Below are 26,798 nucleotides of genomic sequence, written 5' to 3'. Positions count from 1 at the left end.
GGTGCTTTGCACCTCATAGCCAGGCCAGTCCCTCAGGGGTTGGGTGGGAAAGTAGAAGTGGCCATTTGAAGAGTTCCAATAGTGCTTTGCATCTCTTTGTCATGTTCATTCCCAAAGTGGGTTCGGAGAGTAGGAAGCCACATTGGCCAGTTTCCAAAAGTCCCATGATACTTTGCATCTCTAGGCCATATCTCACATCCAAAATAGCAGGGTGGGAGGCATTTTGAAAAAAAGTTCACATCAGGTTCTGAGGGTCTGCCTCTTGGCCATATCTGCTCATGCAGGGAAGCAGAAAGGGCTACCACCACGTATAGAAAGGTCCCATGATACTTCATACTTTTGTTTTTTTTTATTAGGTACAACCACTCTCTCAAAAGAGATTCTGGAACAGCAGCCATTTTGAATCCCCACAATTCCTTGTACTTCAAGCTCTTTGTCACATTAACTTTGTCTTTCTCAGTGCCCCTCTTGAAGTCATGCCATGGTTCCAAACATTTTTTAGGCATCTCACTCCCTCCCCACTTCTCTCCCCTCCTCTCTGCTCCCTCGATGGTCATCTTGTTCTTTCCATCCTTCCTTCTTTTTCACTGTGCTGAACAGGCCCATCACTCTGCAGCTTCCCCTCTCCCAAGATTTGGTTGATTGATTGTTTCTCTCTGGAGAGGGAGATGTGATGATGTCATTGCAAGGGTTGGGTTTCATTTAAAGGGGTTTGTCACTTTCTTTCTTCAGGTGACTGGCAAAGGTGAAAGAAAAGGAGCACAGAGGACAAGAGGCAGAGAGAGAGAGAGAGAAGAAAAAAGAACACAAGTTTAATAAAGCAAATTGTATTGAGTCTTTTAGTAAAAATGAATCTGTCCCCCGGTGAAGATACTGGCTCAAAACTGAATTCTTTGAAATTCTTAGGAAAGTAAAATCTTGTCTCTCTGCAAATCACAGATGCTTCTTCCCTGTCAGTGTACCCTTCCCAGTGCTGCTGCCTAGGGAAGGGTCCTTGCAGAGAAGAATTCAATCTCTGTGACCCTTTCAGTCCTTAACCCACAAGGGAATCAGTGAGAGTTAGTCCCAATATGTTTGTCTTCTTAGGAACAGAGCCAAGACCCAACATACTCATTTTGCCCGAAGGCCAATCAATACTTGTCATATGTGAATAGCATCCAGTTATTATCATGGGCCTACAATGGAACTTGTGACCTATAAGTGAACATATTTGACCTAGACCCTGCAACCTAGAAGTGAACTCTGTGTGCTCTCAGAGTTCAGTTCAGACTACAGCCACTGCCCCAAAGCAAAGAACTGCCCCTCCCATTCCTTGACTGTACCAGCTCTCCCATTCTTCAGCTAGATTTGAACTGGTGCCCAAGAGGTGAAAGTTAAGCATCCCATTTACCTAACCCTGAAAGGCTGTGGCCTCTTTTTACCTGTAATAATCCTCCTGTGTAGGAAGCGGCACTCCATGCAAAGGGTGATGGGCATGGAGCCACTGCTGCTGCTCCAAAGCCAAACGCTGCAGCTCTGCCGACTGTGCGTGCATGGCCTGGAGTTGATGAGCTGCTGACATGGGAGCAGAGAGAGATCCTGGCAGGTCCCTGTAGGGGGCAGCTGCATTCAGGGAGAAAGAGCAGATCAAGTCAGCCTACCAGACCCATTCTTACCCATTCTCCCCTGATTCTGTCATCATGACCCAGCACAACCCACACCTAATCCACCCATGTCTATTCCACACTTGGGCTCCCTGTCAAAGCTCTGTCAATGCCCCTCAATTCTGACATGCTGGCCTCCTGATTTTCTAGTCCCTGCCCTGCAACATTGCACAACTCTGTTTATGCACCTCCATTAGAACCTGCAGCCTTCCCTGTTATCTAATTTCTACCCTTTTGCGGTGTCAGTGCCCTTCACATGTGGCTCACAGGTGCCACTGGTGTTCTTACCAAAAAGCTGATGGCGCAGCACTTCATTCTCATGGAGGGGGTGAGGAAGAAGTGGGTTGGGGATGGTACCAGCTGGGTACGGTATCCGAGTGAGATGTGACCCTGATGCCAGTGGGTCAATAAGGGGGTGAACAGAGGCTGAGGCTGGTGACAAAAAATACCAACTGGTTACTGGGTTGTGTTACCTCAGAAGCAAAGTAGGGAAAAACAGAAAGAAACAAAAGGGAAGAGTATAAGACAACCAGCCATACAGACTGACAGAACACAGCTCTGTATCAGGGACAGATCCATTTCAAGATTAGGTGATGCAGTTATTCAATTTTAGTATCATTAATTTCTGAACTTGTTCTTTGTGTCCTCACTATACAGCCAGGTTTGTGTAAACTGGTTCTGCCTGTCCATGTATACATGCCCCTTAGCTGCAACTATATATCTCAACATTTTGGCACTTCCTATGTTCCAAAGTGCCAGGCACATCTCCCGAAAGCTGGATGTGGATGCAGGTATTGTAGTTTATTGCATGCAGAAGTAGGTCCTAGGAACAAAAATTCGTAGCTTTGCTGGACACTAAAAAACAAAGAATTAACACAGACAATGGTTTCATGACTCATTACAATTACTGTACCTACTCCCTGTGCTAACCTCTCTGTATTCCACAAGCAATAACAGCCCTATTTCCTTTTGAATGGCTTTATGCTTTTTACAGAATTAGGTATAGCTATCTCAACTAGTCTTTACTCAGTCAGTAATTACATAGTTAAATTCTCATTGCTCCACAGGTTCAGTGCCCACTTTCCTTCTTAAGTGACAACTCTCACTTACATAATGAGATGTAAGCAAAGATAACCGCTCACTCAGGTATTTAACTTAGGCTGTATCTGCTTCTTTCCTGGACCTAAAGAACATTTTGTGCCCAATGGTTCATCTAATATCTCTCCAAACTATGTAGTTCAGCCAGTAAAAGATATGGTCAAACAAATCTTGCTTCTTGCACAACATAAGGCTCATGCACCAGAAGGGATACTTTTTAAATTACCTTTCACTTTGAGGGCCTCTATTTTGGGTGGCTAACACACAACATACAATTTAGAGGCTTAGCCTTAGGCTCCATGTTTGAAAGTAATGGCTAGTCTGTGAACATGTAATTTGGAACATGGATAAATGAATAGAGGGTGCTAGATGCTGGAGGGAAGTGCAGTAGGGAGGACTTCTCTTCAGGTACTTCTGTGTAGCCCGATTGGTGAAATATACTCTACTCCCAGTGCCTCACACATTATAAACCACCTGCAGTTGAGCAGAGCAGGAATTTCTATGGGCTAGGGTGTTTCTGTGTCTATTGCTGCTAGGACCCCTCCATTCCCCTCAGCACTGGATACTAGTTATCAGGGCATATATGATTCTGTGTGTATGTGGGTTTATATGGTCCCAGCTTTGGCAGCCATTCTTGGTCACATTATTGGCTAGTCTTGGTCACATATTGGCTAGTCTGTGAACACACGTAATGAAATGGTTGTTTCATAACCAAGCTGGCTGTGGAGCTCTGGCTTACGTTTTTCAGATGTTGAAGACCCACAAGTCCAAAACTTAAAGATATTACAACAAGAAGTGGTTCTATACTGTAAATTTAAAAGCAAATATTTGAAGGAGGTCTTGTGACACTGGACGGTGGATGGCTGGACAGATCCAGCCAGGTTTTGGCTAATCAGTTTTATTCTGTAGAAGGCAGAGAAATTGAACAGAGACAGGGCTATCTGAGCACAGCCTTCGTGTTGGCTGGGTCAACACAGATCCAGTGATTACACAGGTTCACATTTAACACAGTCAGTGCCCAGAGCTTCTGCTGAGTGCTGTGGGGCTGCATTAGGACAGCCAATGGAGCCAGTGCAGCTGTGATGTTCATGCACACGGAAACAGGTGAGCTGATGCTATCCTAGGCCTAGAGCAAGCATGGTTCTCAGAGCCTGGAATGCCTGGGGAAGGGCAGAACAGCTATGTGTAGATAAGAAGGCCTCTACAGGTGATCTGAGGGCTAGAACCTGCTCTCAGAAGCATCTGAATCTTCTGGTGCAGAATCATAAAGTAACACCAAAGTTGGGTTTGAAGGGACCTCAGGAGGTCACCTAGTTCAAACCCCTGCTCCAGGGCAGGATCATCCCTATCTAATCCACCCTAGACAAGTGTTTTTGTAAGCCAGGGCTGTCAAACTTGTGGCCCATGGAGTCAGGCCATGTGGCCCACAGCACTTATAAAGGAATCAGAAATTAGAGGTGGGGCCAATGAGGGGCAGGGTCTGCCACCAAAAAATGGAACACAGAGGCCTGCAAGTAACGTGTTAAGTGGCAGGAGGTGAGCAATGACTGCGTTAACCTCTGCAGCCACCACTACTCCCATATCCAGCCTGAGAGGAGCCCTGCATCTGGATCCAGCCAGGGAGGCAGGGTAAACTGGCACCCCTGGTCTAACTTACTATTAAAAATGCATGAGCAACCCTCACCTACAACTACCAGGCATAGTACCCAAAACCTTCAAGAAAATCCTAACGTGCCACAAGTAAAACAGGGGGTTGAGGACATGGTCAGTGTCCTGTCACTTCAGCAACAGGAAATAGCTTGTTAAAATACACTTGAAAGATTCAAGGAAGCGGGTCATGCTCCCTGCTATACATAAAGGCAAAATTCCCCACAGTCCATACCAACCTGATCATGGGGTATAATCCCTTCCTGATCCCAAATGCGGCAATCAGTCTTATCCTGAGCAGAGAAGCAAGACCTCTAACCAGGAACCTCCAGGGTTTCTTTAGGCTCCAGCAGGAGTGCTGGCACACCCCAGTCAAAATCCCTAGCTCTGGCTGCAGTCAACACCTAACGCTTCTGAAGAAGATGAAAAAAACTCCAATGCCTATCAGGAAAGGAAAAAAACCCTTTCCCAGCCCTGTGTGGCAACCAGAAAAGTCCAGAAGCATGGGAAAAACCAAACACCCTCTATTCCATTCAGCAATCTGGGGATTGCCAACACAACTCCATGTGACTCACCCTCACTGGAAAGCCCAAACCCCGCTTTCTGTCATCCCATCCCTTCCACCAACTTGATGTAACCTTTTGTTTCATAACCAAGCTGACTGTGGAGCTCTGGGGAGCACTGTCCTCTCCAGTTTCTGATGTGTATGGGGAAGTCTCTTAGATGAGCCACACCTTGTCATGCATCCATAGATGCATCACAAGCATGTCCAAGGAGGTGATCCTCCCCCTCTATGTGACACTGGTCAGGCCGCAGTTGGAGTACTGCGTCCAGTTCTGGGCGCTGCACTCCAGGAGGGATGTGGACAACATCGAGAGGGTCCAGAGGAGGGCCACCTGCATGATTGGGGCAACAGGGTAGGCCCTATGAGGAGAGGCTAAGGGACCTGAACCTGTTCAGCCTACACAAAAGAAGGCTGAGAGGGGATCTGGTGGCCACCTACAAACTGGCGAAGGGAAAACAGCAGGCAATGGGAGAGTCCCTGTTCCCCTGAGCACTACCGGGAGTTACAAGGAATAATGGCCATAAACTGACTGAGACTAGGTTCAGGCTAGACATCAGAAGGCGCTACGTCACAGTCAGGGTGGCTAGGAGCTGGAACCAACTTCCTAGGGAAGTGGTGCTCGCCCCTACCCTGGGGATCTTCAAAAGGAGGCTAGACAATCAACTAGCCAGGGTTGTTTGACCCCAGCATCCTTTCCTGCCCATGGTAGGGGGTCAGACTTGACGACCTGCTTAGGTCCCTTCCGACCCTACCAACTATGAAACTATTTTCAGATGTTGCTCTTTGCAGCACGCTTCAGGTATTGCTACTCTTGTATCACTCCTGACCAAAACTTATCCAACCTCTTTTTGAAAAATTCCTGTGATGGATATTCCACAGCTCCCCCAGGGAGTGAAGAAACCTACTTTGCTGCAATACCAAGACATTGCTATGCCGTACCCTATTCCCTGAAACAAGAGAGAAAAGCTGCTATCCATCTTCTTTGTGACAGCCGTTCAGATATTCAGAAGAGAAAGAGACTATGACAAGTAAACAAAGAATGAGGGATCCCCTATTCTGTGTCCCCACACATCCCTCACCTGCATGGATGGCATCCTGCTGGTGCAGATGGAGGTGGGAGTGGATGTGCGAGTGTTGGTGATGATGGGGTGTCACATTGAGCATCTGCAGCCGGGCCAGAGGGTCGTTGCTCAGAGCAGCAACCCGCTCCGCATGCTGCCTTTCAGCTGCCAGTCGCTCAGCGTATGACATGTCAGGACGCAGGGTTGGGCCAGCTGCTAGTGCCAGCCGTTCCCGCTCCAGGTGACCCAGCCCTGGGTGGAAGGGAAAAGTGGGATGCAGGCCAGGGGCTGCCTGGAGAGCCAGCCCCCCATGGCGTGGGAAGGGATCCATGGCAGCAGCAGGAACAGCATGGAGCTGATCCAGCTCAGCTGGCTTGACTTCAAACCCAGGCTTGAGGCGCTCACGCAGGTCCCGATCCCTCAGGTCTCGCTCACGGGCTTCTCGTTCCCGCAGCTCCCGCTCCCGTGTGGCTGGGTCACTGCTGTAGATAGCTGGCACATTATAGCCCAGTAGACCTGGGTCAACTGCACCCAGCGGCACATAGAAGGGGTGATTGCGGTTGCTGGGGGACATGACATGGGGCCGGGCGTATTCACTTAGGGTGCGCAAAGCTGGTGTGTCAGGACCCAGGTATGGTGGGACAGTAGCCACAGCACTGCCCTGCTCAAAGGATGGACGGTGAGGAACGGGCCCCAGAGACGAACATTCCACTGGACGCCCCTCCTGTGCCATCTTCTGCAAAAGAGCAGAGAGAAGCTTCTCAGTGTCAAAGCCCAGCCAGTTCTACCCCCAGCAGGAAGCACTCTGATCCTCCAGCACTGGCTCCTGCAATGCCCCATTCTCTTCCCAGCAGGAACACGGTGACACCTACCACACTTCGCTCCAGCTCTCTCTCCTTCTCTCGCTCTCTCTCCTTCTCCCTTTCACGTTCCCTCTCCCGTTCCTTCTCTTCCCGAGCCTTCTGCTCTGCCTCCCTGCGGACCTTCTCCACTAGGTCTGCTCGTTTCTTGGCCAGCTTGGAGCCATCCAGGGGCACAAAATACAGGTCTGTGCGAGAGCAGGAGTTGAAGCCACGGTCTAGATGCTTGTTAAACCTGAGGATAAGAACTGAAGCATGAGTGTCAGAACAAGAGAGACGGAGCAGCAGAGAAATCCAGAGGGCTGAGTCCACCTAGGAAACATAATGTGTAAGGGACAGAGTGTGATGGAAATCTGGAGCAGTGAGGGATGTAGAGGGCAGCTATGCACCACACACTTGGGAAAACAAAGTTACTTACCAGTCACTGGAGTTATTCAAGATGTCCAGCCCCACACACACACACACACACACACAATTTCACTACAGATGACAGTGTTCCTCAGTGTCCTGGCTTTTGAACAGACTTCTCTGTCTTAACAGTATCCACACTGTACATTCAAGTTGAAGCAAGGGAAATTTAGGTTAGATATTAAGAAAAGCTTTCTCATTAGGAGGATAGTAAAGCACTGGAACAGGCTACCCAGAGACCCTACGGACTCTCCATCCATATAAGTTTTTAAGACCTGGCTAGACAAAGCCTGGGCTAGAATGATATAGCTGGGGATGGCCTTGCTTTGAGCAGGGGGCTGGATTAGATGACCTCCTGAGGTCCCTTCCAACCCTCATTTTCTATGATTCTATAATTTTAGCAGGCTGTTTCTCAGGCCCTAGGTGTGAAATAGATTGGCTGTTGCATGAAGATTCACTGACATGTACTCTGTGGAGGCCCCTTCTATCAGCCAAACAGGGGAAGAGTGTGATCCATTGCTTCTGGCGGTGTGCTGCTACCACTGAAACCCTCTTGGCTAAAACCCCTGAACTCATTGAAAGTCCAAATGGGAGTACCTGTGTTGGAAGTGATCCTGTGCCCCTACAAACCCCAGGGAGTGTGCTAAGGTCTTCAGAAAATGTGGAATTAGGTATCCCACGAGTTGTGGGATGCCAGCCAGTCCCCCTGGTGCAAGCAGAGGATGACAGGTGCTAGTGTCACCATCTTAAGTTGTAACCTACTGCAGCAGGGCACTGAGGTGCCTGCTACTTTGGAGCAATCGGTAAGGAATCCAGCTGCGGGTTGCCAGGGTAACCAATAGAAGTCAGCTGACTGGAAGGGGCAGGGCCTGGCTCCCATATAACCCCAGGCAGAGGCCAGGCAAGGAGTTCCCCCACCGGCAGTCAAGGAAGAAGGAGCTCTGCCAGAGCAAACACCGAGGAGAAGCCTGACTGCAAGAGCAGCTCCTGATTGCTGTTATGGGGTGGAGAATTCCCTGGTAGGGGCTGAATGTTGTTTAGCCGGACGGCATAGATTTTATGTTATAGCCCAGGGGCTTGTGTTTTTGTGTTCACTGTTTAGACCAGAGGACCGGGTGAGGCTATTAAGGGTTGCAGGAGGCCTCATAGGGGCTCCACGGTAGCGTGGGGATCCCAGCACCAGAGACGGCGCAGCATTTGGGGTTCACTGACCCCAGCGCCAGACAGGGCACATCATTTGGGGTGCTCTGACCCCAGTGCCAGAGAAGGTGCAGCATTTGGGGTACACTGACCCTGGTGCCAGAAAGGGCACAGTGTTTGGGTACACTGACCCTGGCGCCAGAGAGGGTGCATCATTTGGGGTGCACTGACCCCAGCACCAGAGAGGGCGCAGCATTTTGCGGTACACTGACCCCGGGACCAAAGAAGGGGCCAGGCATGGCTACAGCCACCTGAGCCCGAGGCTGAGAGAAGCCCCAGAGCAGAGGGGGTGACGACTGATGAGCCCAGAAGGGCAGTGTAAGACAAGGCTACAGAAAGTCACAGGGCGCAGAGAGAGCAAGACTGACTGAACAACGTCCGGTACATCAGCAAGGCTTGGGCTGCAGTGTAAGGGGAGGAAAGGAGCTGCAGACAGCGCCCCCTGGCATTGGGGCAGAAAATGGGCCACCTTCTGCTTAATTAACATCCTCTAATTAAGCAAGCAACAATGAGGTGTGGCAGGTGAGAAGGCGGGCAGTTGGCCCATAACAGGTGGGCGGGGCCACTAGTGGAGAGAACCCAAAGAGACGCACCTGTCACACCTACAGATGACCCGAATGAACTGCCAGGATGGGATGCCATCAACCCTTTCTCTTCAGGACAAGGAAATGTCCACTGTAAAACCCCTTCCCTCAAGCATGCGGATATCTTTTTCTAATGCTTCCAATGCCAACAAGGATTCATGAGAAGAGCCCCTGAAGCAGGAGGGAGAAAGGAGGGTTTGCTGTAGAGAACATGTGGAATTATGTAGTATCATCATGAGCCACTGTCCAGAACCCTAAGATCCAATGTTATCTGGGCCCAAATTAGATAAAAACAGGCCAAAAGTTTCTGCAAGGGAGTTTCCATCATCAAACTTCCTGCCTGCTGAAAGAGTCACAGTGGAAGATGGTAAGAACAAAAAGTTGAGGATCTGTCCTTATGGAAGCATAATGCCTTCTTGCCTTGGCTCTGACCATCACAGTTGGTTAAAAGTTGCAGGAGTATAGCTGGTACTGATTGTTGTGCTGACGTATAGAAACATGAAGTCCAAAGGACACAGCCTGTGAATCCTTGTGGCAGACTAAGACTTGGTCAGTTTTAGATGAGAAAAGTACTGGCCCTTCAAAAAGGAGATCCTCCACAGCTGTTGGGACCTCAAGGGACCCCAAAACCCTGCAGCCCATACAACCCTCTCATGTGCTGGCCACAGACTAAGAAGTCATACTTACTTCCTAACGCAGCCTAGGTACTATTTTACCAACCCACTGCTCCTCTGGTATCAGAGAGAAAAATGAAGTTCACACATTCTGTGGGAAGATCCTTGGCTACAGATGCAATATGCTCAAAGACAGGGCTAGCAGAATTTGTTATTTAGTTATTCTAAATTATACACTTGTAAAGGAGTGACTGTTTGTGGAAGAGGTCCAATGTCTGGGAGCGTTTTCTTTTTAGGAACTGACTTGTATAGGCCTGCCCTCTCTTTAGCCACCACTACAACTTGTGAAGATGACACAGTGAGGGAACAGAAAAATTCTACCCCCGACAGAAGGACTCAGTACTTTCTGTCCACCCTCTTTTCAGTAGGGAGCCCTGACACCAAAATTTGCCACACAAATTGGGCAAACTTTCCAGGACCAGTACAACCTGACACAGCTCAGGATGGGGCAAGACATCAAACAAGGTATGAAAGGAAGGTTCAGCTAGGTCTTCTGACAAAATACTGAGCTCCCTCACAACTGATCTCATCAACTGCCAGCATCCCCCACAAGAAACCATAAACCCAGTGAAGAAGATGACACATGGGCCTGCATGCAGTGATGGAAAGGAGGGAGGACAGCAGCCCAGGTCCAGCTTTGAGGGCAATGAGGAGAATCAGGATAGCAGACAAACAGTCCAGTGCTTGGGGTCTTGAGTCATCCAAAGTTCGAAGGCCAACAGGGATATTCCAGAAAGGTAGGGACCTATCCCTGCTGCCAATGGCCAGCCAGTCAACTGTCATAATGGCTGTTTTTCCCTTGGGTGGCTTAATGTGGCGACAGGCAGGGGCAAAGACATCCATGTTCATGAGACAGAGTCAGAAGTAGATGTGGAGGAGACAACCTCTACAAGCGGTGCCAACTACCTGTGTGTTAGCTGGGATATAAAAACCTGGAGCATCAGGATGGTGAAGCGCCTCTTGGGACCAGGGACCTTCAAGAAGTTACCAAGGGCTCCCACGGAACAACAAGCTCCATTTTAGCTGACAATCTGAAGGCAGGAGCTGGGCAAATTCTCTCTCAGCAAGGGAAGCAACCAGTAATGCTGATGTGCTCTGGTCCAATCGAGAGACAAAGCATCTAAACTTGGTTGCCTTCTTCTTGCCAGGTCATACTATAGACATGATCCTGTCTCAGGCGGGGTGTTGGACTAGATGACCTATGGAGGTCCCTTCTCTTATGACTTCAATGTTGGTGACACTTGGCTCTGCAGGAGGGCTGGATGACACAGCAACCTGTTCAACAGGCACACTACAGCCCTACAGCACAGCCATAGAGGTACCCAGCTCTCTGCAAGCTTCTTCTGAAATCTTTGAGATGTGGGAAGTCTTGGGGGCCTGGTTGGTGACTTAGTGATTCTCTAATGGAACAGGACACATCTGCCAACCTGTGAGGTGCTCCTGCCTGGGGATCTACCTCTGAAATGAGGTCTCAAGCACAAAGATCAAACCAAGTTTGCTGATGCCAAGGAAGGAGGTTGGCATAAGGAAACACCACCAGACCATGTTCAGGGCTGGGCTGGAGGCTTGGTTTCTAAATCTGACTCTGGGATTGTAGCCTTTTCTAGTAGTACCATTTGGAGCTTCCATGCTCTCTGTCTACGAGATGTGGGACTGGTTTAGATGAAAATGACTATCTGAGGTAGGAACCATCCCGATGCAGGAGAAATGGCTGTGAAACCCAGGAGAGTTTGGAGATGGCGTCCCCATAAACAAAGGAGGAAACTCTTACTCCTGTAAAATGGTGACAAGCTCCACAGAAAGAAATAACAGGTGGTCACCAGAAAAGGAAAAATAAATAGGGGTCCCCCAAATGGCTGTGCTGCATGGCACAGACAAAAACAGTAACAGTAAGGGAGGAGGGAAGGGTTGAGAGCACCAAACCTAATCTGCAAGTCGCACCCTTTTCCTTTTACTCCCAAAAGGTTTTGAGGTAAAATAAGTAATAATAAAGAAGATAACAAGGCAATAAAAAGCAATGATAACACTGAAAATGGAAGAAAGCAGCTGTGTGTGATCTCTGAGCAAAATGCAGGCTGCAGAGCAGACTGACAGAGAAGCGCACCCCTAAGCCAGGTGGTTGAGAGGAACTGAGGAGCAGGATGTGTGCACCACCCTGTAAACCTTTGGTGCAAAAAAGGAGTCAGGGCAGTGCTGGACTGCATGCCACAGATACTGCTGAATCTCCATTCAGAGCTCAGGGGCCTGAGACACACCTACAAGTGAGAAGGTGTATGTGCACAACTATGCCAAGGAGAACCCCCTCTTTCTTCGCCCTTCTATCTACCTCCATGGCCTAAATTCCACTTCCCAGGGTGAGATTTTTCACCTTTCTCCTGCCACAACTTGCTACTGTGGCAGCACCCAGGGGCAATGAAACAATCTACAAATGGCCAAGGAACATTTCCCTACCTGGTGCAGGCACTGCCATACCACCCACACATTGCAGCCATCAGTCAAGCCAGGGGAAAGGGCCATTAGGAAAGTGTGGCATGAAGGGACTGGACTGGCTGTACCCTGCTGCCTGCTCCTATTTATGCTGTGGGCTACACTGGCCCAGCACAGACACTCACGCTCAGGAGAGGTCTCATTCTTTGACTTCAATGGGGGTGAGCCCTGGCATACAATTGTCCTTCCCACCTGTTTCCCCATCTTTTCCTATCGTGTCCCACCGCCACTCCCCACCCTCTACTCTGTCTCCCTCTTCCCTTCTCACCTGGCTGACTGGCTGGCATGACTTGGTATGTCCACCACTTTGGGGGCTGGTGAGGGACTCCGCGTGGGCGGCACTGGGCTCTCTGGGGGCTCATACTCCTCCGATGGCTCTTGCTTAATCTGTGCAGTGCTCAGTGGCAGTGGTGGCAGTGGGGCAGCAGGGACTCCAATGCCTCCAGGCAGTGGGGGAGCAGTGGGGGTGGGGGTGGGGGTGGGGGTGGGGGAGGGAGTCTTGTAGTTGCTAGTCGCGGGAGAAGAGGTCACCCTGTACCCAGGCGGAGTGGCCACATGGAATGATGAAGCAGAGGATGAAGGGGGGGAGCCTGGCTTGTAGGCAGGTGGGGGCTGGAATGTAGGGACAGGTGAGGCTGCCCGCTTCCCATAGGGAGCCACGGCAGGTGGCGGTATGGGGGGTGATACTGTTTTATAGGGGGCTGAGGAAGAGGAGGCCATGGTGGCTATGACAGTGGAGAGAGTGGCAGACGCAGAAGTGACTGGGGGTCCAGCCCCATGTGCAGGAGAAGGTGGGGGTGGTGGGGGGAAGGTGTAGGTGGCAGGACTCTGGCCCTGTGGGTGGGCACAGACCCCTTGGTATGTACCCTGGGAAGAGGAGGAGGAGGAGGAAGAGGAAGAGGAGGACGCGGCAGCAGAGGCAGAGGAGGAGGCAGATGAGGGGGCAGGGGTGGAGGAGGAGGCAGCAGCAGCTGAAGGAGCCTGACTGTATGTGGCCTGGCTGTGGGGTGGGTAGAGGCGCAGCCCATAGGCAGCATGTGAAGGGTGATGGGTGCCTGACTCCATGGGGTGGGGGTAACCTCCTGTTGGCTGAGGAGGAGCTGCTGTGGCTGGAGAAACACCCCCTCCACTGCCAGGGCCATGGTGGTGCTGCTGTGATGACTGCTGGTGGTGGGAGGCCTGGCCAGGAAAGGAGGCAGGAGGATGGGAGCTGGTGTTGCCCAATGGGCGGCTGTACGGTGGTGGACCCTGGCTCCACACAGGCTGGGAGGGCAGAGAGGGCTGGGTGTACTTGGGAGGCTGGCTGGAGACAGAGAGAGCAGTGGGGAGGGGGAAGGAGTGGGCATAGGAAGCACTGTAGTTAGGCAGGGTCTGGGCAGGGGAAGGTGGGAGATATTGAGCAGAGGAGCTGGAAGGGGGTGGGGGAGCATAAGGATAACGTGAAGGGGCCAAGGCTGGTGCCTTGTCCTGCCCCATGCCATGGGGTGATGGGAGGTGCCCACTCAGAGCCTGCCCCACCATCCCTGGAGAGTTGGAGGCGGCAGCCACGTTATTCAGTGGGCGCAGGGCTGGCGGGGGAGGCAGGTTGGCTGAGACATGGGGGAAGGAAGGGGCAGAGACTGGGGGTGCAGCTGGGGGGTTGGCTGGAGGTGTTTTCTGAGGAGGCAGCCCTGCTCCCATGGCAGCCAGGGAGATGGGTGTAGTGGGCGGAGGGTTGTGCTTGGCACCAAGGTTCTGTTCACGTGCCCCTGGTGCTGGAATGCCTCCCACTCCATTGGTGCCTTTGGCCCCAACCTGGACCACATTGGCAGTAGGATAAAGAGGAGCATGGGCAGAGGAAGAGGAAGAAGAGGAGGAGGAAGAAGAAGAAGCAGGCTGTGGTGCCTGGGCCTGGAAAATCCTGGAAGTCTGCGTCTCAAGTTGAGAGTGGTAACTCCCTCCAGGGGGCTGAGGGTGGACCTCACCTGCTAAGCCAAAGCCTGGCTCAGATGGACGGCCTAGACTGTCAGTAGGAGGGGCAGCTGGGGGGCTCTGGGGGAAGAGTGGGGGGTGGTGGTAGGCATGGGATGGTCCCTGGGACAGCACAGAGGAGGAATCTGAGTCATTCTCCACACTGCCAGGGCTGTAGACACTGGGTGAGGTGCTGCGGTTATCCTGGTCAATGTCCCGGGGGTCGCTGCTCATCTCGTCATTGAAGCTGTGGCCATCAAGGCTGTCAACATCTGAGGGAGACTGTGGACATGGCAGCTCCTGGGCAAAGGGAGAAGGGAGATATTACACAGGCTCATAAGCCTCCAGAATCTGCTCTCTAAAGCTCCCAACCTGTGCTGCTGGAGCCATTACAGGAGATCGCTCTGTCCTATCATCAGCAGAGTCTGCTCTTTGAAATTTGTAGGGATGTTGAGGGCAGTCCAACCCACTTCTCCTCACTTGTCCCTATGGGTATCTCCCAGAAGACGCAACAGCAGCAGACTTTTATCATGTACAGAAGGCAATGTTACTTGAAGTGTATCAATAACAAACCTAGCAACCTCCATCTGAACAGCAAAAAATACAGCACAGACAATAAGGGCTGATGTGTCCTGACCCCACATTCTGCAGAAAGGTCAGTGTCATTAGCCCAACATACAGAGGATGTAACTGAGGCTCACAGATTAGCGGTGTTAGTGACCCCCATTCTCAGGGGGTCTTTGGAAGAAAGGGCTGAAACCCATAATCAGTTATGGGCACTGGATAAAGGTATCATTCAGGACTACATATGCACATACAGTGCATGGTGGAATATCCCAAGAAAGCAATGGGAGGTTTGCATAGAAATAAAGAGGACAAAGTGGCCTTTATGGAAAAAACTATTTATGTTGTTAGTTGCTCAGTACCTCTATTGCTGCTTTCACCACTGGGCAGGGAATCCTACTCCCCTTTGGGTCAATGCTATCTCTTCCTTTTGTGTCAATTCCTTCTCATCTTCCTTTCTCTAATCCTCCTTGTTCCCTGTTCTTGTGAATCTTTTCAGTGATTCCCTCTGAGTTTACCTCCCTGTAGCTACTCCCTGTTCTGGCTCCAGGGACCCCACTGCCACCCAAACCCCATTCCAGGCAATAAAATGCTGAGTGATAGAGTAGCTTGTGTCCCCAATGATTAAATGTCATGGCTGGACTTCAAGGCTTACAACATAAGGTAAATAAAGAAAGGGCTTCTGTTATGCTGGATAGAAGAATTCACATAGGGGAATTAATGTTAGTAATACTGTGGTGTTACATTTATCCTGTCACAGCAAAGACAGTAATATCCAAAGCCTTAGAATTGATTTTCTAAGCCAAGACACAGAGGACAATAGCATATGAGAATTAGGTGGTATCCTTTTAAACCAGGGGCAGGCAATTATTTGTGCCCACGTGCCATATAGGTGGTTCTGGGGAACTGCTGTGAGATGGTCAGCACTCCTGCCCTCTCCCTCGAAACAGCCCAGAGCTCACAGACCCTGCGGCTCCTCCCTGCCACCACCAACAGGGCATATCCCCAACCCCAGCCCACCCCAGACCCACCCTGGACTCACCCCAGCCGGAGCAGACCAGCTAGTACCTGCACGCACGCCTGCTATGGACTCCCTACCCATGCTGGGCAGTGGCAGCAGCCAAGTAGAAGCTGTTGCTTGGCGTGCAGGAAAAGCAGCCCCTCCCCATCACCGCTGTTGGGCCCTTCTTGCTGCAGCTGCCCAGAGCCTGGGCCCAGGCAGCCTGTGGCTCCTCTCCACCACCATCACCGCTGCCTCTGGGCTACCCATCAGGACAGTGGTGGCAGTGCAGAGAAGTGGCAGGCAGCCTGGCCCAGGCTCTGGGTGGCTGCAGCAAGAAAGGCCTGGAAATGGTAAAGCTGTTTCCCACCCCCACCAAGCAACAGCTTCTGCCTGGCCACCGCTGATGCTGCCTCTGCTCAGCATGGGCAGTGAGTCTGGGGCAGGCCAGCACTGGAGCTGTGGATACGGGTTCCAGCTGGTCATCTCCACCAGACTGAGTCCAGAATGGATGTGGAGAAGGCCAAGGTCAGGGCTGTGCACGTGGGTCCCTGCTAGTACCACAGGGCTGGGGCCAGCAGCGTCAGCAATCGGAAAGAGCTGCTCCTGCCTGGGCTGCCTAGAAAGTTAGTTCAGCTGCCAAGCTGCCCCAACCATGCTGTGTGCTCAGGGGTGGTGGGATGTGCCACAGGCCGGGTGGCATCTGTGACAGGCGGGACCAAGGGACCCACTGCAGGCTGGACAAAGTCCCTTCATGGGCCGGATGTGGCCTGTAGGCCATATTTTGCCCACCCGTTTTAAATAGTTTGTAAGCCCTCCATTAGCACTCACTGTTTTCTCTGGTTCAGAAGCCACAGAACTCTACTGGAGCAGCAGGGTCTTTGTAATTAGATCTTCCATGTTTTACATCATTAGTAAACATGGTAACTTGGACCCACATGCACCCATATGGTTCCTCCCCATCACATTTGTTGGGTAAAGAGCAAAACACTCAGACCAATTGGGAAGCTGACTCCTCTGAATCCCTGTTCTGGGCAGCTGTTGGTAAGCACAGATGGACATCACTGCATGGGGCATGCTTGGAAGGACAGGTCTGCAAGTGGAAGTAGAAGCTGGGTTCTAGAGAATGTGATAATGTCACACAGGCCATGTGAATACATCCTGCAGCTTATGTGTTTGATCCTTCTGCTACAGAGAAAGCATAGGCTCGTAGCTGAGATATTGGACTGTGACTCAGGAGATCTGGAGCCAGCCTCCTGCTCTGCCACAACTGTTCCTCTGTGACACAGGGCAAGTCACTGCCTCTCTGTGTGCCTCCACTTTCTACTTGTGCAGTGGTATTAGTATTACTGTTTGGATTGCACTTATGCTTACAGGCCCCAGAGATGAATCAAGGTCCCAGTGTGCTGGGGGCTCTGTGCACACACAGTGATAAGACTGCCCCTACTCCAAAGCTGGAGTCACAGTTCTCAGTCTCTTGCTCTAAATGGTGAGGTCCCAGACTTCTCATCAGAGGCACAGGAGAGCAGAACTCCTAAGTGAAAATGCCCCACCCTCCTCGCTATGCCTTTAACTAGAACAACTCAAAGGTAGTCCCAGGCAAACAATCAGTGTCCTGCACAAAGTTCTGGTAGGGTCTGTGGAGTATTATGAGGAACAGCCACTGGGGGAAGGGACTCACCTCAGTTTTGGTTTTCTTGGGGGCACTACTGTCCTCCCCTTCACTCTCTGAAATCTCCTCTGTCCGGCCTTGCTTGCTACCCTTGGGTGTGCAGGAGTCCTCCACTCGACCCTTCTGTGAGGAAGAGAAAGAAAAGAGTGAGTCGCACATGACTTTTCTCCCCCACCTTCCATGGTCCAATCCAGAGACTGACACAGAAGCGAGACATTAGACAGATTAGATCACAGGCTTTACAAAGCAGCCGGGTGCCCAGGGCAGTAACAATGCACGGGGACAGTGGCAACTTCCAGCTGCCAGTGCCACTGGCACTGCCAGTAGCAGTTCTTATTTTCTGCTCCCTCACTAAGTCAGTGCCCAGCAGGGGGCTGCCACAGTCACTGCACTTCAGTTATGCTACTGGATTAGATCATACCTGAACCACCAGCTATTAGCAGCAGCAATTCCATAACTGGCCACAAGCTGGCGAACACTAAAATAATACAAGGGTATTTCAGATAGTAATGGCAATTTCAAAATAAAACCGTTTTATGGGCAATGATTCTTTACTGAACCACATCACTTCTTCATCTAGTCAAAACAATGGGTGTGTTCAACAGTGCTGCCATCAGTGTTTCCTGCTGCCACATAGTTTCCCAGTCATTGTACACACAACAATTTTATTTCCAAAAATGCTTTCTGAAACACTCTTGCAAAACAGGACTGGGAGATGTGGGGGACAATAACTGATGGGATCCTGAGAGTAAGGGAAGGAACTGATCTCAGTTTTTGGTGAGCCTTAGGGGCATGTCTGCTCCACAGCAGCGGCTCATCACCAGCACCTGCTCTTTGGTCCACCTGAAGCCAAGGGCTTCACAGTAGGCACTGGAAATGGGGCAGAAGCAACCTCGCTGGCATACTTCTGAGTCTGGAACATGCCTGTGGGTATAGGTGGAGGGGGCACACTCAGGCCCCTCTGTGCCAAGAACCCATAGTCTGTGGTGTAGACAAGCTTTATGGTATCTGAGGCATGATACTCACTTTTCCTACCTTGTTTGCTTGCCGGGATTTCTCAGCTTTGCCATCACTGCTGGAGGTGCTGATGCCACCCGGGGAGGCTCGACCCCGTGACCTCAGCTCTTCTCGGGGCCCAGGAGTCTCCTTCTTCCGTCCACTCCGCATTGACATCTAAGGAAGGAGAAAGCACATCACTATAGCCCTGTCCTGCAGCTCTTCCTTGCTATGGAATTCTTGTTCCAGTTTGGCTGAAGCCTCTCAATCTTGCTCCACAAGCACCCCACTACTCCCATCCTTAGTTCACCACACAGTGTTGCTGATGCACCTCAGTCCTGACCCACATCTCTCCTCCTCTTCCAGTTCTGGGTTTCCCACCTCCTCCTCTCCTGTCACGTACTGAGTCTTTGTTCTGTCGAGTCTTCATTCTTTTGGGTGTGGGGCCCCCATTCTCTTTGGCCCGGCTGGATGAAAACATAAATTTTTGTCACTCCCCCTTTCTGCTGTTCCTTGGGGGGACTAAAATGGTGGCCTCAGGGAACTAGGCACAACCAGATCCTCCAGAAGGGGGCTCAGACCAGAGATGTTACTGGTTTCTGGAAGTTCCTGGAAGACAGGGAGGGAGACAACAACAGAAAAACTGAGACTGAGCATGTGTATGAGTCCTCTTCATACCACAGAACCAGCTCATGATATAACTGTCTTCCCCACCCTCAGTATCTTCATATACACTGCCCAGCTTTTGCAACCTGGAGAGGTCACTCCAGCTTTTCAGAAAAGCAGATTACTTCTTATTTGCACTGTAATGTAACGATGCCCATGTAATAAAAGGCAACTGAGCTCCCTTAGTATTTTGGGGGGATCTAATTCTTGGGATCTGATATGTTAACTTTGTTTTAACTTTTTTTTTAATATTTCATGTTCGTGGTTAATTTTTTTCCCCAAGAGGACAGAAGCGAAAGAGAAAGTGTTTTAAAACTGTTTGCATTTAAGCTCACAAATTATATGTCTTCTGGCATTATAAACTCCTCTTGATACCTGTTATCAGCCCTGTAAATTACAGTATTCTTGACCAATAATGTAATATCATTCACCCTAAGATGTGGTCCCCCAGGGGTTCCTGGAGCACAGACTTTTAATCAAACCTGGATTCCCCAGCATACACACCAGGGTACCGGTTCTGTACTGAGCTTATTATACAGAGGTGCTGAGAAGTCCTGCTCACACTGCATCTTCAGGGATACCTAGCAAATACAAACGCCCACACTTTAACTTGAATTTGCAAGTCACATGCTGAATCCAACCCATTTAGCTTTAACTCTTGCCCCCAGAACCCAACCCTCTGTCCTCTGCAGCAGAGCTGTAGCTCTTTTCTTAGCTCCAGCCCCTACCTCGTTAATGCTCACTGTGGAATTGACAGGCACTTTTACACTGTTCCAAAGCATGTGGATTAGAATGCATCAGAGCAGACTCAGTCGAGTCTGCTGGAGCCTTCTAACCAGAACGCTCCAGCATGCTGCAGTGTCTTGTGTATTCAGCATCCCTGTGTTTCAAAATGGCAGTGGGGGCAATTTAAAGAGCATTAGTTAAAGCACCCCACCGCCATTTTGAAATGTCAGACAAATACATGAGATGCTGAGGGCTTTATAATTAGAACAGCTCCCGAGAGCTGCCCCAATTAAAACACCACCACCTGGAACACATGCATAGGTGCCCAAAGATCCCAGAGCCATATGCCAAAAATGTCAAAGACAGTTTTGTGAATAAGGCATTAGGGATAAGGAATCAAACATTCCAAGTCTATGCCCAATTTTAAGGATGACATGTGGATTAATGGGTTAGTGCAGGGGTTGTCATCTGGAGGTATGTGTATGCCTAGAGATACTTGGAGAGGTCCTAGTGGGTATGCATGGGTAGGCAGGGATGGAGCTCCACCACCCACAACCCCACACTGCTGCCTCCCAGAAGCAGGGCCAAGGAGGGTGAGGGGGTGAGGGCAGCAGTGCCCCTTTGTGGGCCACACAGCCACTGCCTAATCAGCCAGACATGGGGGGGAGGAGGGAGGGGAGGAACTTGCAAGTAGTGGCCACTGCCACCATCTACCACCCCGCGCCACTGCCCCGTGCCATTGCTGCACGCCACTTTCCCATAGCCAGTTGCACATGAGGCTCTGTGGGCTGATGATGGGTGGCATGCAACTGGTTGTGTGTGAGGCCTGTCAGCAGCCTATGGAGCTGCATGTGCAACTGGCCACGGGAAAGTGGGGTGCAGCAGTGTGGAGCAGTGGGTGGCAGCATGGGGTGGTAGGTGGTGCAACCCCTCCCACCCCCCAGCATCTGGCCACCACCACCAGAAGGGGTACACTTCTTTAAAAAGGTTGAAAACTCCTGGGTTAGTGCATGAAGACAGAATGAGGATTCTGCAGGGCTATTCCGGTTCTGAGATGGACATGAATTCTAGAGGTTTAAAGCAGAGGGATCCTGGACTCTGTTCCCTGCTCTAGAAATGCAGTTAGGTCTAGAAGGTTAGATCCAGGAAAATGCAAGTAAGGAATCTGGTATCCAATTTGCAGCCTCTAGCTCACCTGCTCATGTCCCTTGGGAATATTCTCTTTCCCATGTCCCAGTCGCCCGTCTACAAAAGGATGGGGTGGGGGACGATACTGCTCTCCCACTTGTGGAGGTTAGGAAATCTCCTTAATTAATGCATTCAGAGTGCTTGGAGAACCCCAGATGGAAGGCAGAAGAGTATTATTAATTTAATTTCATTAATATTTTATCTGCCCCTTGTCATGAAAGCCACATGAGGCCCATATAACAATAATTCCCATACACAACAATTCATTAGCTTAGGCCTTCTCTTAGTAAATGCACCATTTTAACTAAAATTGATTTAAAGCTGATCTACTGACACTGGTGCAAATTCCTCATGTAAACACACCTTAATCGGTTACAGCCTTGCTCACATAGCTTCAACTTAATTTGATCATTGATTCTGAAATCAATCTAGTTCAATTGACTGATTTTCTAGTACTGACAGTGCCTTAGGACTAACATTTCTCCTGTAGTGTAAATGCTAAAAAGCAAGAAGACTGTCATTTAAAAAACTTGATATACATCTCTATGACAATGCGCAAGCATTAACCCCATACATGCATAGCACACAAACACAACACACTTCAAATTTGACAACACTGTCCTTCTCATTTTACATCTGACGGAACTGGAGATCACATGCAGTACACAACATTATCTCCTGCTTCCAACAACACATTATTATAATCTTTCCATAATCAGCACAGTTCAGTGTCCCCATACTGAAATTCCTTTCCTTATCAAAACATAAATTTATCCTTAATATCTACAGCACAGCTCCCAAAATGTTGGTTCAAATATCCAATGCACAATATTAGTGCTAGGGATTTGTTAGGTCAAAAAACAAAACAAAACATCCAATTGAGCTGTCTAATAACATTAAGTAATAACAAAAATGTTCAAATATTTAAAAAATGTATTAGAACAATATCATCAGTAACAGAAAAGAGTGACTTTATTATTGCTAATATATTAGATACCTATGTTCAATTATGAAAAGCAAGTTACATAACTAAATGATTTTTAAGTCAGAAAAATCTGAAAGAAATAATGAAAAAAAAAGAATGAAAAATTGTTACTTTCTAGCAATGTTAGCTTAGTATTTAAATGCAAACATGATTGAATATTGAACAGCTACAAAAGGAATGAAATGAAACAAATCAATAACATAATAATTACAAAAAAAAAGTCATTTTACGGTAGGTAGGCAGCAGGCTGTCTCTTCATGTGTTTTTGCTTTGCATTCACTTTTTTTCTTCTCAAACGTAATTGTCTTATCTATATCTCTGTTATCATCATACTCAAATTCATCAATATCTACTTATTCCTACTATCTGTACATTTAATCAATTCTTCAGCTGCCATTTTCCTCTCTAATTTTACATTGTAATACATGGTCAGTGCGCCTCAACAGTAGAGGTCCTAAATTAATATCTGTTTTTTGAATGGACAAAGCTGTCCAATTTTGTTTTGCAGATGTGGTAGCACATTAAAGTACCAAAAGGATTTCTGCTATTGCAGCTGGACTGCAAGAAGTTCACAATCATCTTGACCATAGAGGAGCACCCACTTTGAGCCAATTGCTGTAACTGCACTCCACATTGTTCAATGGTTGAATGGGCTGCTGCTTGCTTTTTTTTGCTATTTCTACCAGAACTGTCTGTTTTTATATCCCTTCACATTTGCAACAGTGACAGCTAGGGCAGAAGCTGAACCACAGAGCATGCCTATACTGCATGCCCTGCTGCTCCCAAGCCATCCATGTCTATTCACCTGCATCAAACAGAAACTCAGCAGCAAAGCCACCCTAGGAGTAGGCCTCATTGGCTCTTCTTGAGACCTGTCTGACACACACCAGAAACATAGTGTAAACATACTTAGGTCCTCTTTCTTGCATCTCTAGAGCATATTTTAACAAACTCCTCCCTGTCCTTGTAGTTCCAGGACACAGTCAGTACCCTCATCCCATTGCTCATTATTTTTTATGTTTCAGGCATTGGACCTGGTAGTTGCACATGAGAACTGTTCCTGGAGTTTCCAAGAACAGGTTAAACAAGCACTGGTCTGGGATGGTTTAGTCAGGGATGATCCGGCCCTGAACAGGGGGCTGGACAAGATGACCTGCTGCAGGGCACTTCCTTCCCTGATTTTCTATAACTCTATGGTTACCAGGTAGGCCTTGGCCCTGGAAACAAGATCAAGAAGGTAGAGAGCATGAAGTTCAGGAATCATCATCTAATTTTTATGTGATATCCATTATCCTTTGCTTTGCAGCTTTAGTAAGTGGACTTTATTTAGTATTTTCACAAACACGTTTCTTAAATTTTATGCTCTTCTTTTTGGCATCAAATAATGTAGAGCTACCATTCTTCCATATTTTGAAAGGCGGGAGCTATGTATTCAAGCAATGAAAATGAATTTTGAGTTTCACATCTGAAAGACAATATCACCACAGATTATTCAAGAACAACACAAAGCCACCTCTTCTTCCTGGGTGGCTGACTGAAATACCTTCTTCCATTTTTGAAGATTTTTGACATATTTAATTGAAGTTGCCCGTCAAACACAAGGCCAGAAAAATGGTTGCTGATGTGCAATGAAAAAGTTGTCAGATCTTCAACATCACCAGTGAACAACGGCATCAAAATGAGAATATACTCATATAACACAGAAGGTGAAGATACTTATTTAACAACAAGGTACAAGCAACTTTCATGTTAGTTGCACTATCAATCCCTAAGAAACCTTTTGTAGACACAATCAACTGATTATTTTTTAAATAACTGTGCAATGAATTTCAGCAGTGCACTGGCATGTACAAAACACTGGTGTTTGAGTTATAACCATGAAGCTGATGACATCCTCTGTTTAAATACTGCTCCATCAGTCAGACACTGGAGACGCATGAGGAGCTTTTCAGTAAAAACACCAACTCTCTTTTCATGTCTTCCAGTCCAGCAGTCAGGCTTCTTGCAATGTTTTATACTTGGAATTTTGTAAATTGAATTAAATTTGTAAAAAAAAAGAATTAGCATATAAGGATTTTCAGCTATAGGACATGAGGTATTGCTGACATAAATACTTCTAGCAAAAATATAGCCAAGTTCATTCTTCTGGTCATCGGACACATGCTTCACATTTTTTAAAACTGATCTAATGAACATTTGAAGATCTTCTAGGAGTTAGAGTTTTGGATGCTAATACATACGGAGTGGCAAAAGTTTTGTGTCTTCCTCAAAAGACTGAGAAAGATGTGAAGCATACTAGTTTTCCCCTTCTTGCTGTTTAACTGTAACAATCTATCTTTGACAGTAGCTACAACCTATCACTAGAACTCAGCAAGTGTTTTCATTCTAGACTTGTCTTATACTAAAGAGTAACAGACTTTGCACTTAGCTTTAACAGTGCTTCCATATTCATTTCTAGTGAAAAATTTCTGTACAAATGATTTAGGCATTCCCTGACTGTCTTTAATTTATTAATGTCTCACTTGCTGGAATGCAAATCTCTAAATTATGAAGTATCTCTTGTATTTCAATCAAGCAGTAGTTACTCAGTTCCATTTGTAACTGGTATTGTTCCAGAAGATTTCAATCAAAATGTTATGGTAGTGCTAGAGTGATGTTGTAGCTGTGACGGTCCAGGAATTACGCAAGAGGCAAAGACAGTTTGTCTGATACCCCCGGGAATTTCTCCCCTCATCCCCTTCCAGCTGTTTTTTGTTTGTTTGGTTGGGCTTTTTTACTATTGCTCTGCTGGCTTTTCTCCTCAAACCTGAAGAATGTATTGAATTTGAAAGTTTATCTAACTTTATCCCAGCTATGCAGTTGGTCTAATCAAAAGTATCACCCACAGAAACTTTTGCTTTCCTAATCAAAATGTTCTTGCCCCTCTCTCTCCCAGGATCTTTACAGAGTCCAAAATACCATGTAGGTCAGGGGTGGGCAAAATGCGGCCTGGGGGCCAGATGCAGCCCAGCAGGCCATTCCATCCAGCCCATGGGTCCCCTAAAAAATTTAGAAAATTAATATTTATCTTCCCTTGGCTGCCTATCATGCAGCTCTCGATGGCTTGCCAAAACTCAGTAAGCAGCCCACCACCCAAAATAACTGCCCACCCCTGATGTAAGCAGATGGTACCTCCACCCTGCAACAAGTGCAAGGGACTCATGGAAGTGGTCCTAGGCACATATGACCTGTACCACCTCAGGGGACAACCTTACTGTCTCTAGAGTAGTAGCAGATGACCAGTAAGGGGCAAAAAAACCAGTAACATACAGAAACTCCTCTAGCAGCACAGACTAGTGCTTTGTAGCCACACATTTGACCCTGCGCAGGGAAGGGAAAGGAGCCTTTGAGCTCAGAAAAGTAAACAGCGCAGGGGGTTGCCATGGCCCAACTAAGTGTGTATGGGGGATATCCCTCCTTTGTGAGCACAGAGTGGGGAGTGTGTTAGTGTGTGCATGCATTGATGTCCTGGTTCCTGCAGGGCTGGGAGCCCAGAGTCCTCCTCTCTGCCCTTGCTAGCTGGTGGCACTATGATGCAATCAAAAAAGGTGGGCTACTGGATTGCAGGAATATTTTACATGTTTGACCAGATGCAATAATAGGCAGTCTGCTGATATGATCTGATCAGTCAGTGGATCAACTTGCCACTTCTGTCCAGCACCAAACAATATACATGTATTAAATAGTGGTAAATAATATTGGACCAGAACTCCCATCACATGGAGTCACTAAATCTTTCTAAAATACCTTGTGTAAATCAACCATTTGGGTTTAATATAGGACATGCTGGATGAAATTCTCTGGACCACGTAAGGTAACAGATCAAAATTAGATTGGAGGTATCAAATTTATGGCCTGCGGTCTGGATCCTGCCAACAAAGTCATATTGTCTGGCCCATGGGGCTGGTAGAGGGGTCAGAAATCTGGACATAGAGCAGGTGGATGCCAGGCCTGCCCCTGAAATCCAGGGCACAGAGCCCCATCAGACACAAGTGTCACAGTGAGTGGCAGGCAATGGCTGCTTTAACTCTCATGGTTGCTGCCTTTTGACCTGCTTCTGGCCAGGGAGGGGGGCGAGCTGGACATGCCTAGATTACACGATCATGATGATCATGATGATGCATGATGAACTAGGCACACAATATTTCATATATGCATTCATAATTATGGAGGGGCAGCAATGCCTATCAGCAGGTTATTCAACACTTCTCATTATAAAAGAAATATTGAATGCAAATCTCTCTGAACTCAATGGTTTTGGGGCAGGACTCTGGCAGTTGGCAGCCCTCTGGTTAAGAAGCTGAATGTTGCTGGCCTCATGAATATCTCTGCAGATGGGGCTGAGATACAAGGCACTGAAAATTGTTGTTGTCCATTTGCATGTCATACAGCCCAGCTTGTTCCTGGCTTGCCATCCAAATCCCACCAAATTCTGTATATGCTGGGCCCACCCTGGCTTGTCCCTCACAGCACTCTCCCCACACATGGTGAACCTTGGGGTGGAATGCAGACAAAACTGATTCTGCTTTTTTCCCAGTTTGAATCACCCTTTTGCCTAGAGGAAGCTGCACTGCACTGGGACTCAAGTGATCATGAAGTATATCCTCCTTCCTATTCAAGAGTGCTAATTGTGTCCTCATCACAAGCTGAAACACCGAGCAAGCCCTCCTTGGTTATACACAGGTTGGGGGTAGAATAGCGTCTGCTTAGCTAATTCTCAGATGATATAATTCTCAGAAAGTCTGCTAAATATTTGTCCTTGTCCCAGCTGTCTGTGAAGTGCGT

At 48.5% G+C, this 26,798-nt stretch overlaps 2 protein-coding genes across 7 annotated transcripts in view; both read right to left on the bottom strand.

Moving 5' to 3' along the window:
- Positions 1-334: 334 nt before the first annotated feature.
- On the bottom strand, positions 335-18,952 carry ATN1 (atrophin 1). 4 transcript variants are annotated; one of them, XM_090055355.1, is made up of 9 exons: positions 18,813-18,952; positions 18,440-18,586; positions 17,423-17,536; positions 12,496-14,477; positions 6,887-7,109; positions 6,033-6,750; positions 1,932-2,075; positions 1,422-1,602; positions 335-736 (listed from the first exon to the last, which is right to left on the bottom strand). In XM_090055355.1, exons 1-9 carry the CDS (start codon positions 18,888-18,890, stop codon positions 703-705), a joined length of 3,621 nt encoding a protein of 1,206 aa, XP_089911481.1. In that variant the 5' UTR covers positions 18,891-18,952; the 3' UTR covers positions 335-702. The 4 variants fall into 4 exon arrangements, with proteins under 4 accessions (XP_089911481.1, XP_089911487.1, XP_089911468.1 ...); XM_090055361.1 differs by having other exon boundaries at positions 18,449-18,586; XM_090055342.1 differs by having other exon boundaries at positions 18,741-18,898.
- Positions 18,883-26,798, bottom strand: part of ENO2 (enolase 2) — a 56,832-nt gene continuing 48,916 nt past the window's right edge. For all 3 annotated transcript variants that reach the window (XM_090055375.1, XM_090055383.1, XM_090055390.1), the window contains one exon: positions 18,883-19,018. The gene's annotated coding sequence lies outside the window, so the exon portion shown is untranslated. The remainder of the gene's footprint in view (positions 19,019-26,798) is intronic.

The sequence above is a fragment of the Crocodylus siamensis genome, chromosome 1, assembly GCF_052110815.1.
Source record: "Crocodylus siamensis isolate JL-2025a chromosome 1, ASM5211081v1, whole genome shotgun sequence".
Lineage (NCBI taxonomy): Eukaryota > Metazoa > Chordata > Crocodylia > Crocodylidae > Crocodylus > Crocodylus siamensis.
This window is presented reverse-complemented; position numbering and strand designations above follow the sequence as displayed.

Bases quoted from the DNA above. Each gene is read 5' to 3' on its own strand.
- ATN1 (XM_090055342.1), bottom strand. From the start codon at position 18,890: ATGTTTTCATCCAGCCGGGCCAAAGAGAATGGGGGCCCCACACCCAAA. The intron at 14,478-17,422 runs GTGAGTCCCTTC...CCCTTTGCCCAG, and splicing joins CCAAGAAAACCAAAACTGAG to GAGCTGCCATGTCCACAGTC. The intron at 6,751-6,886 runs GTAGGTGTCACC...GCTCTTTTGCAG, and splicing joins GAGAGCTGGAGCGAAGTGTG to AAGATGGCACAGGAGGGGCG.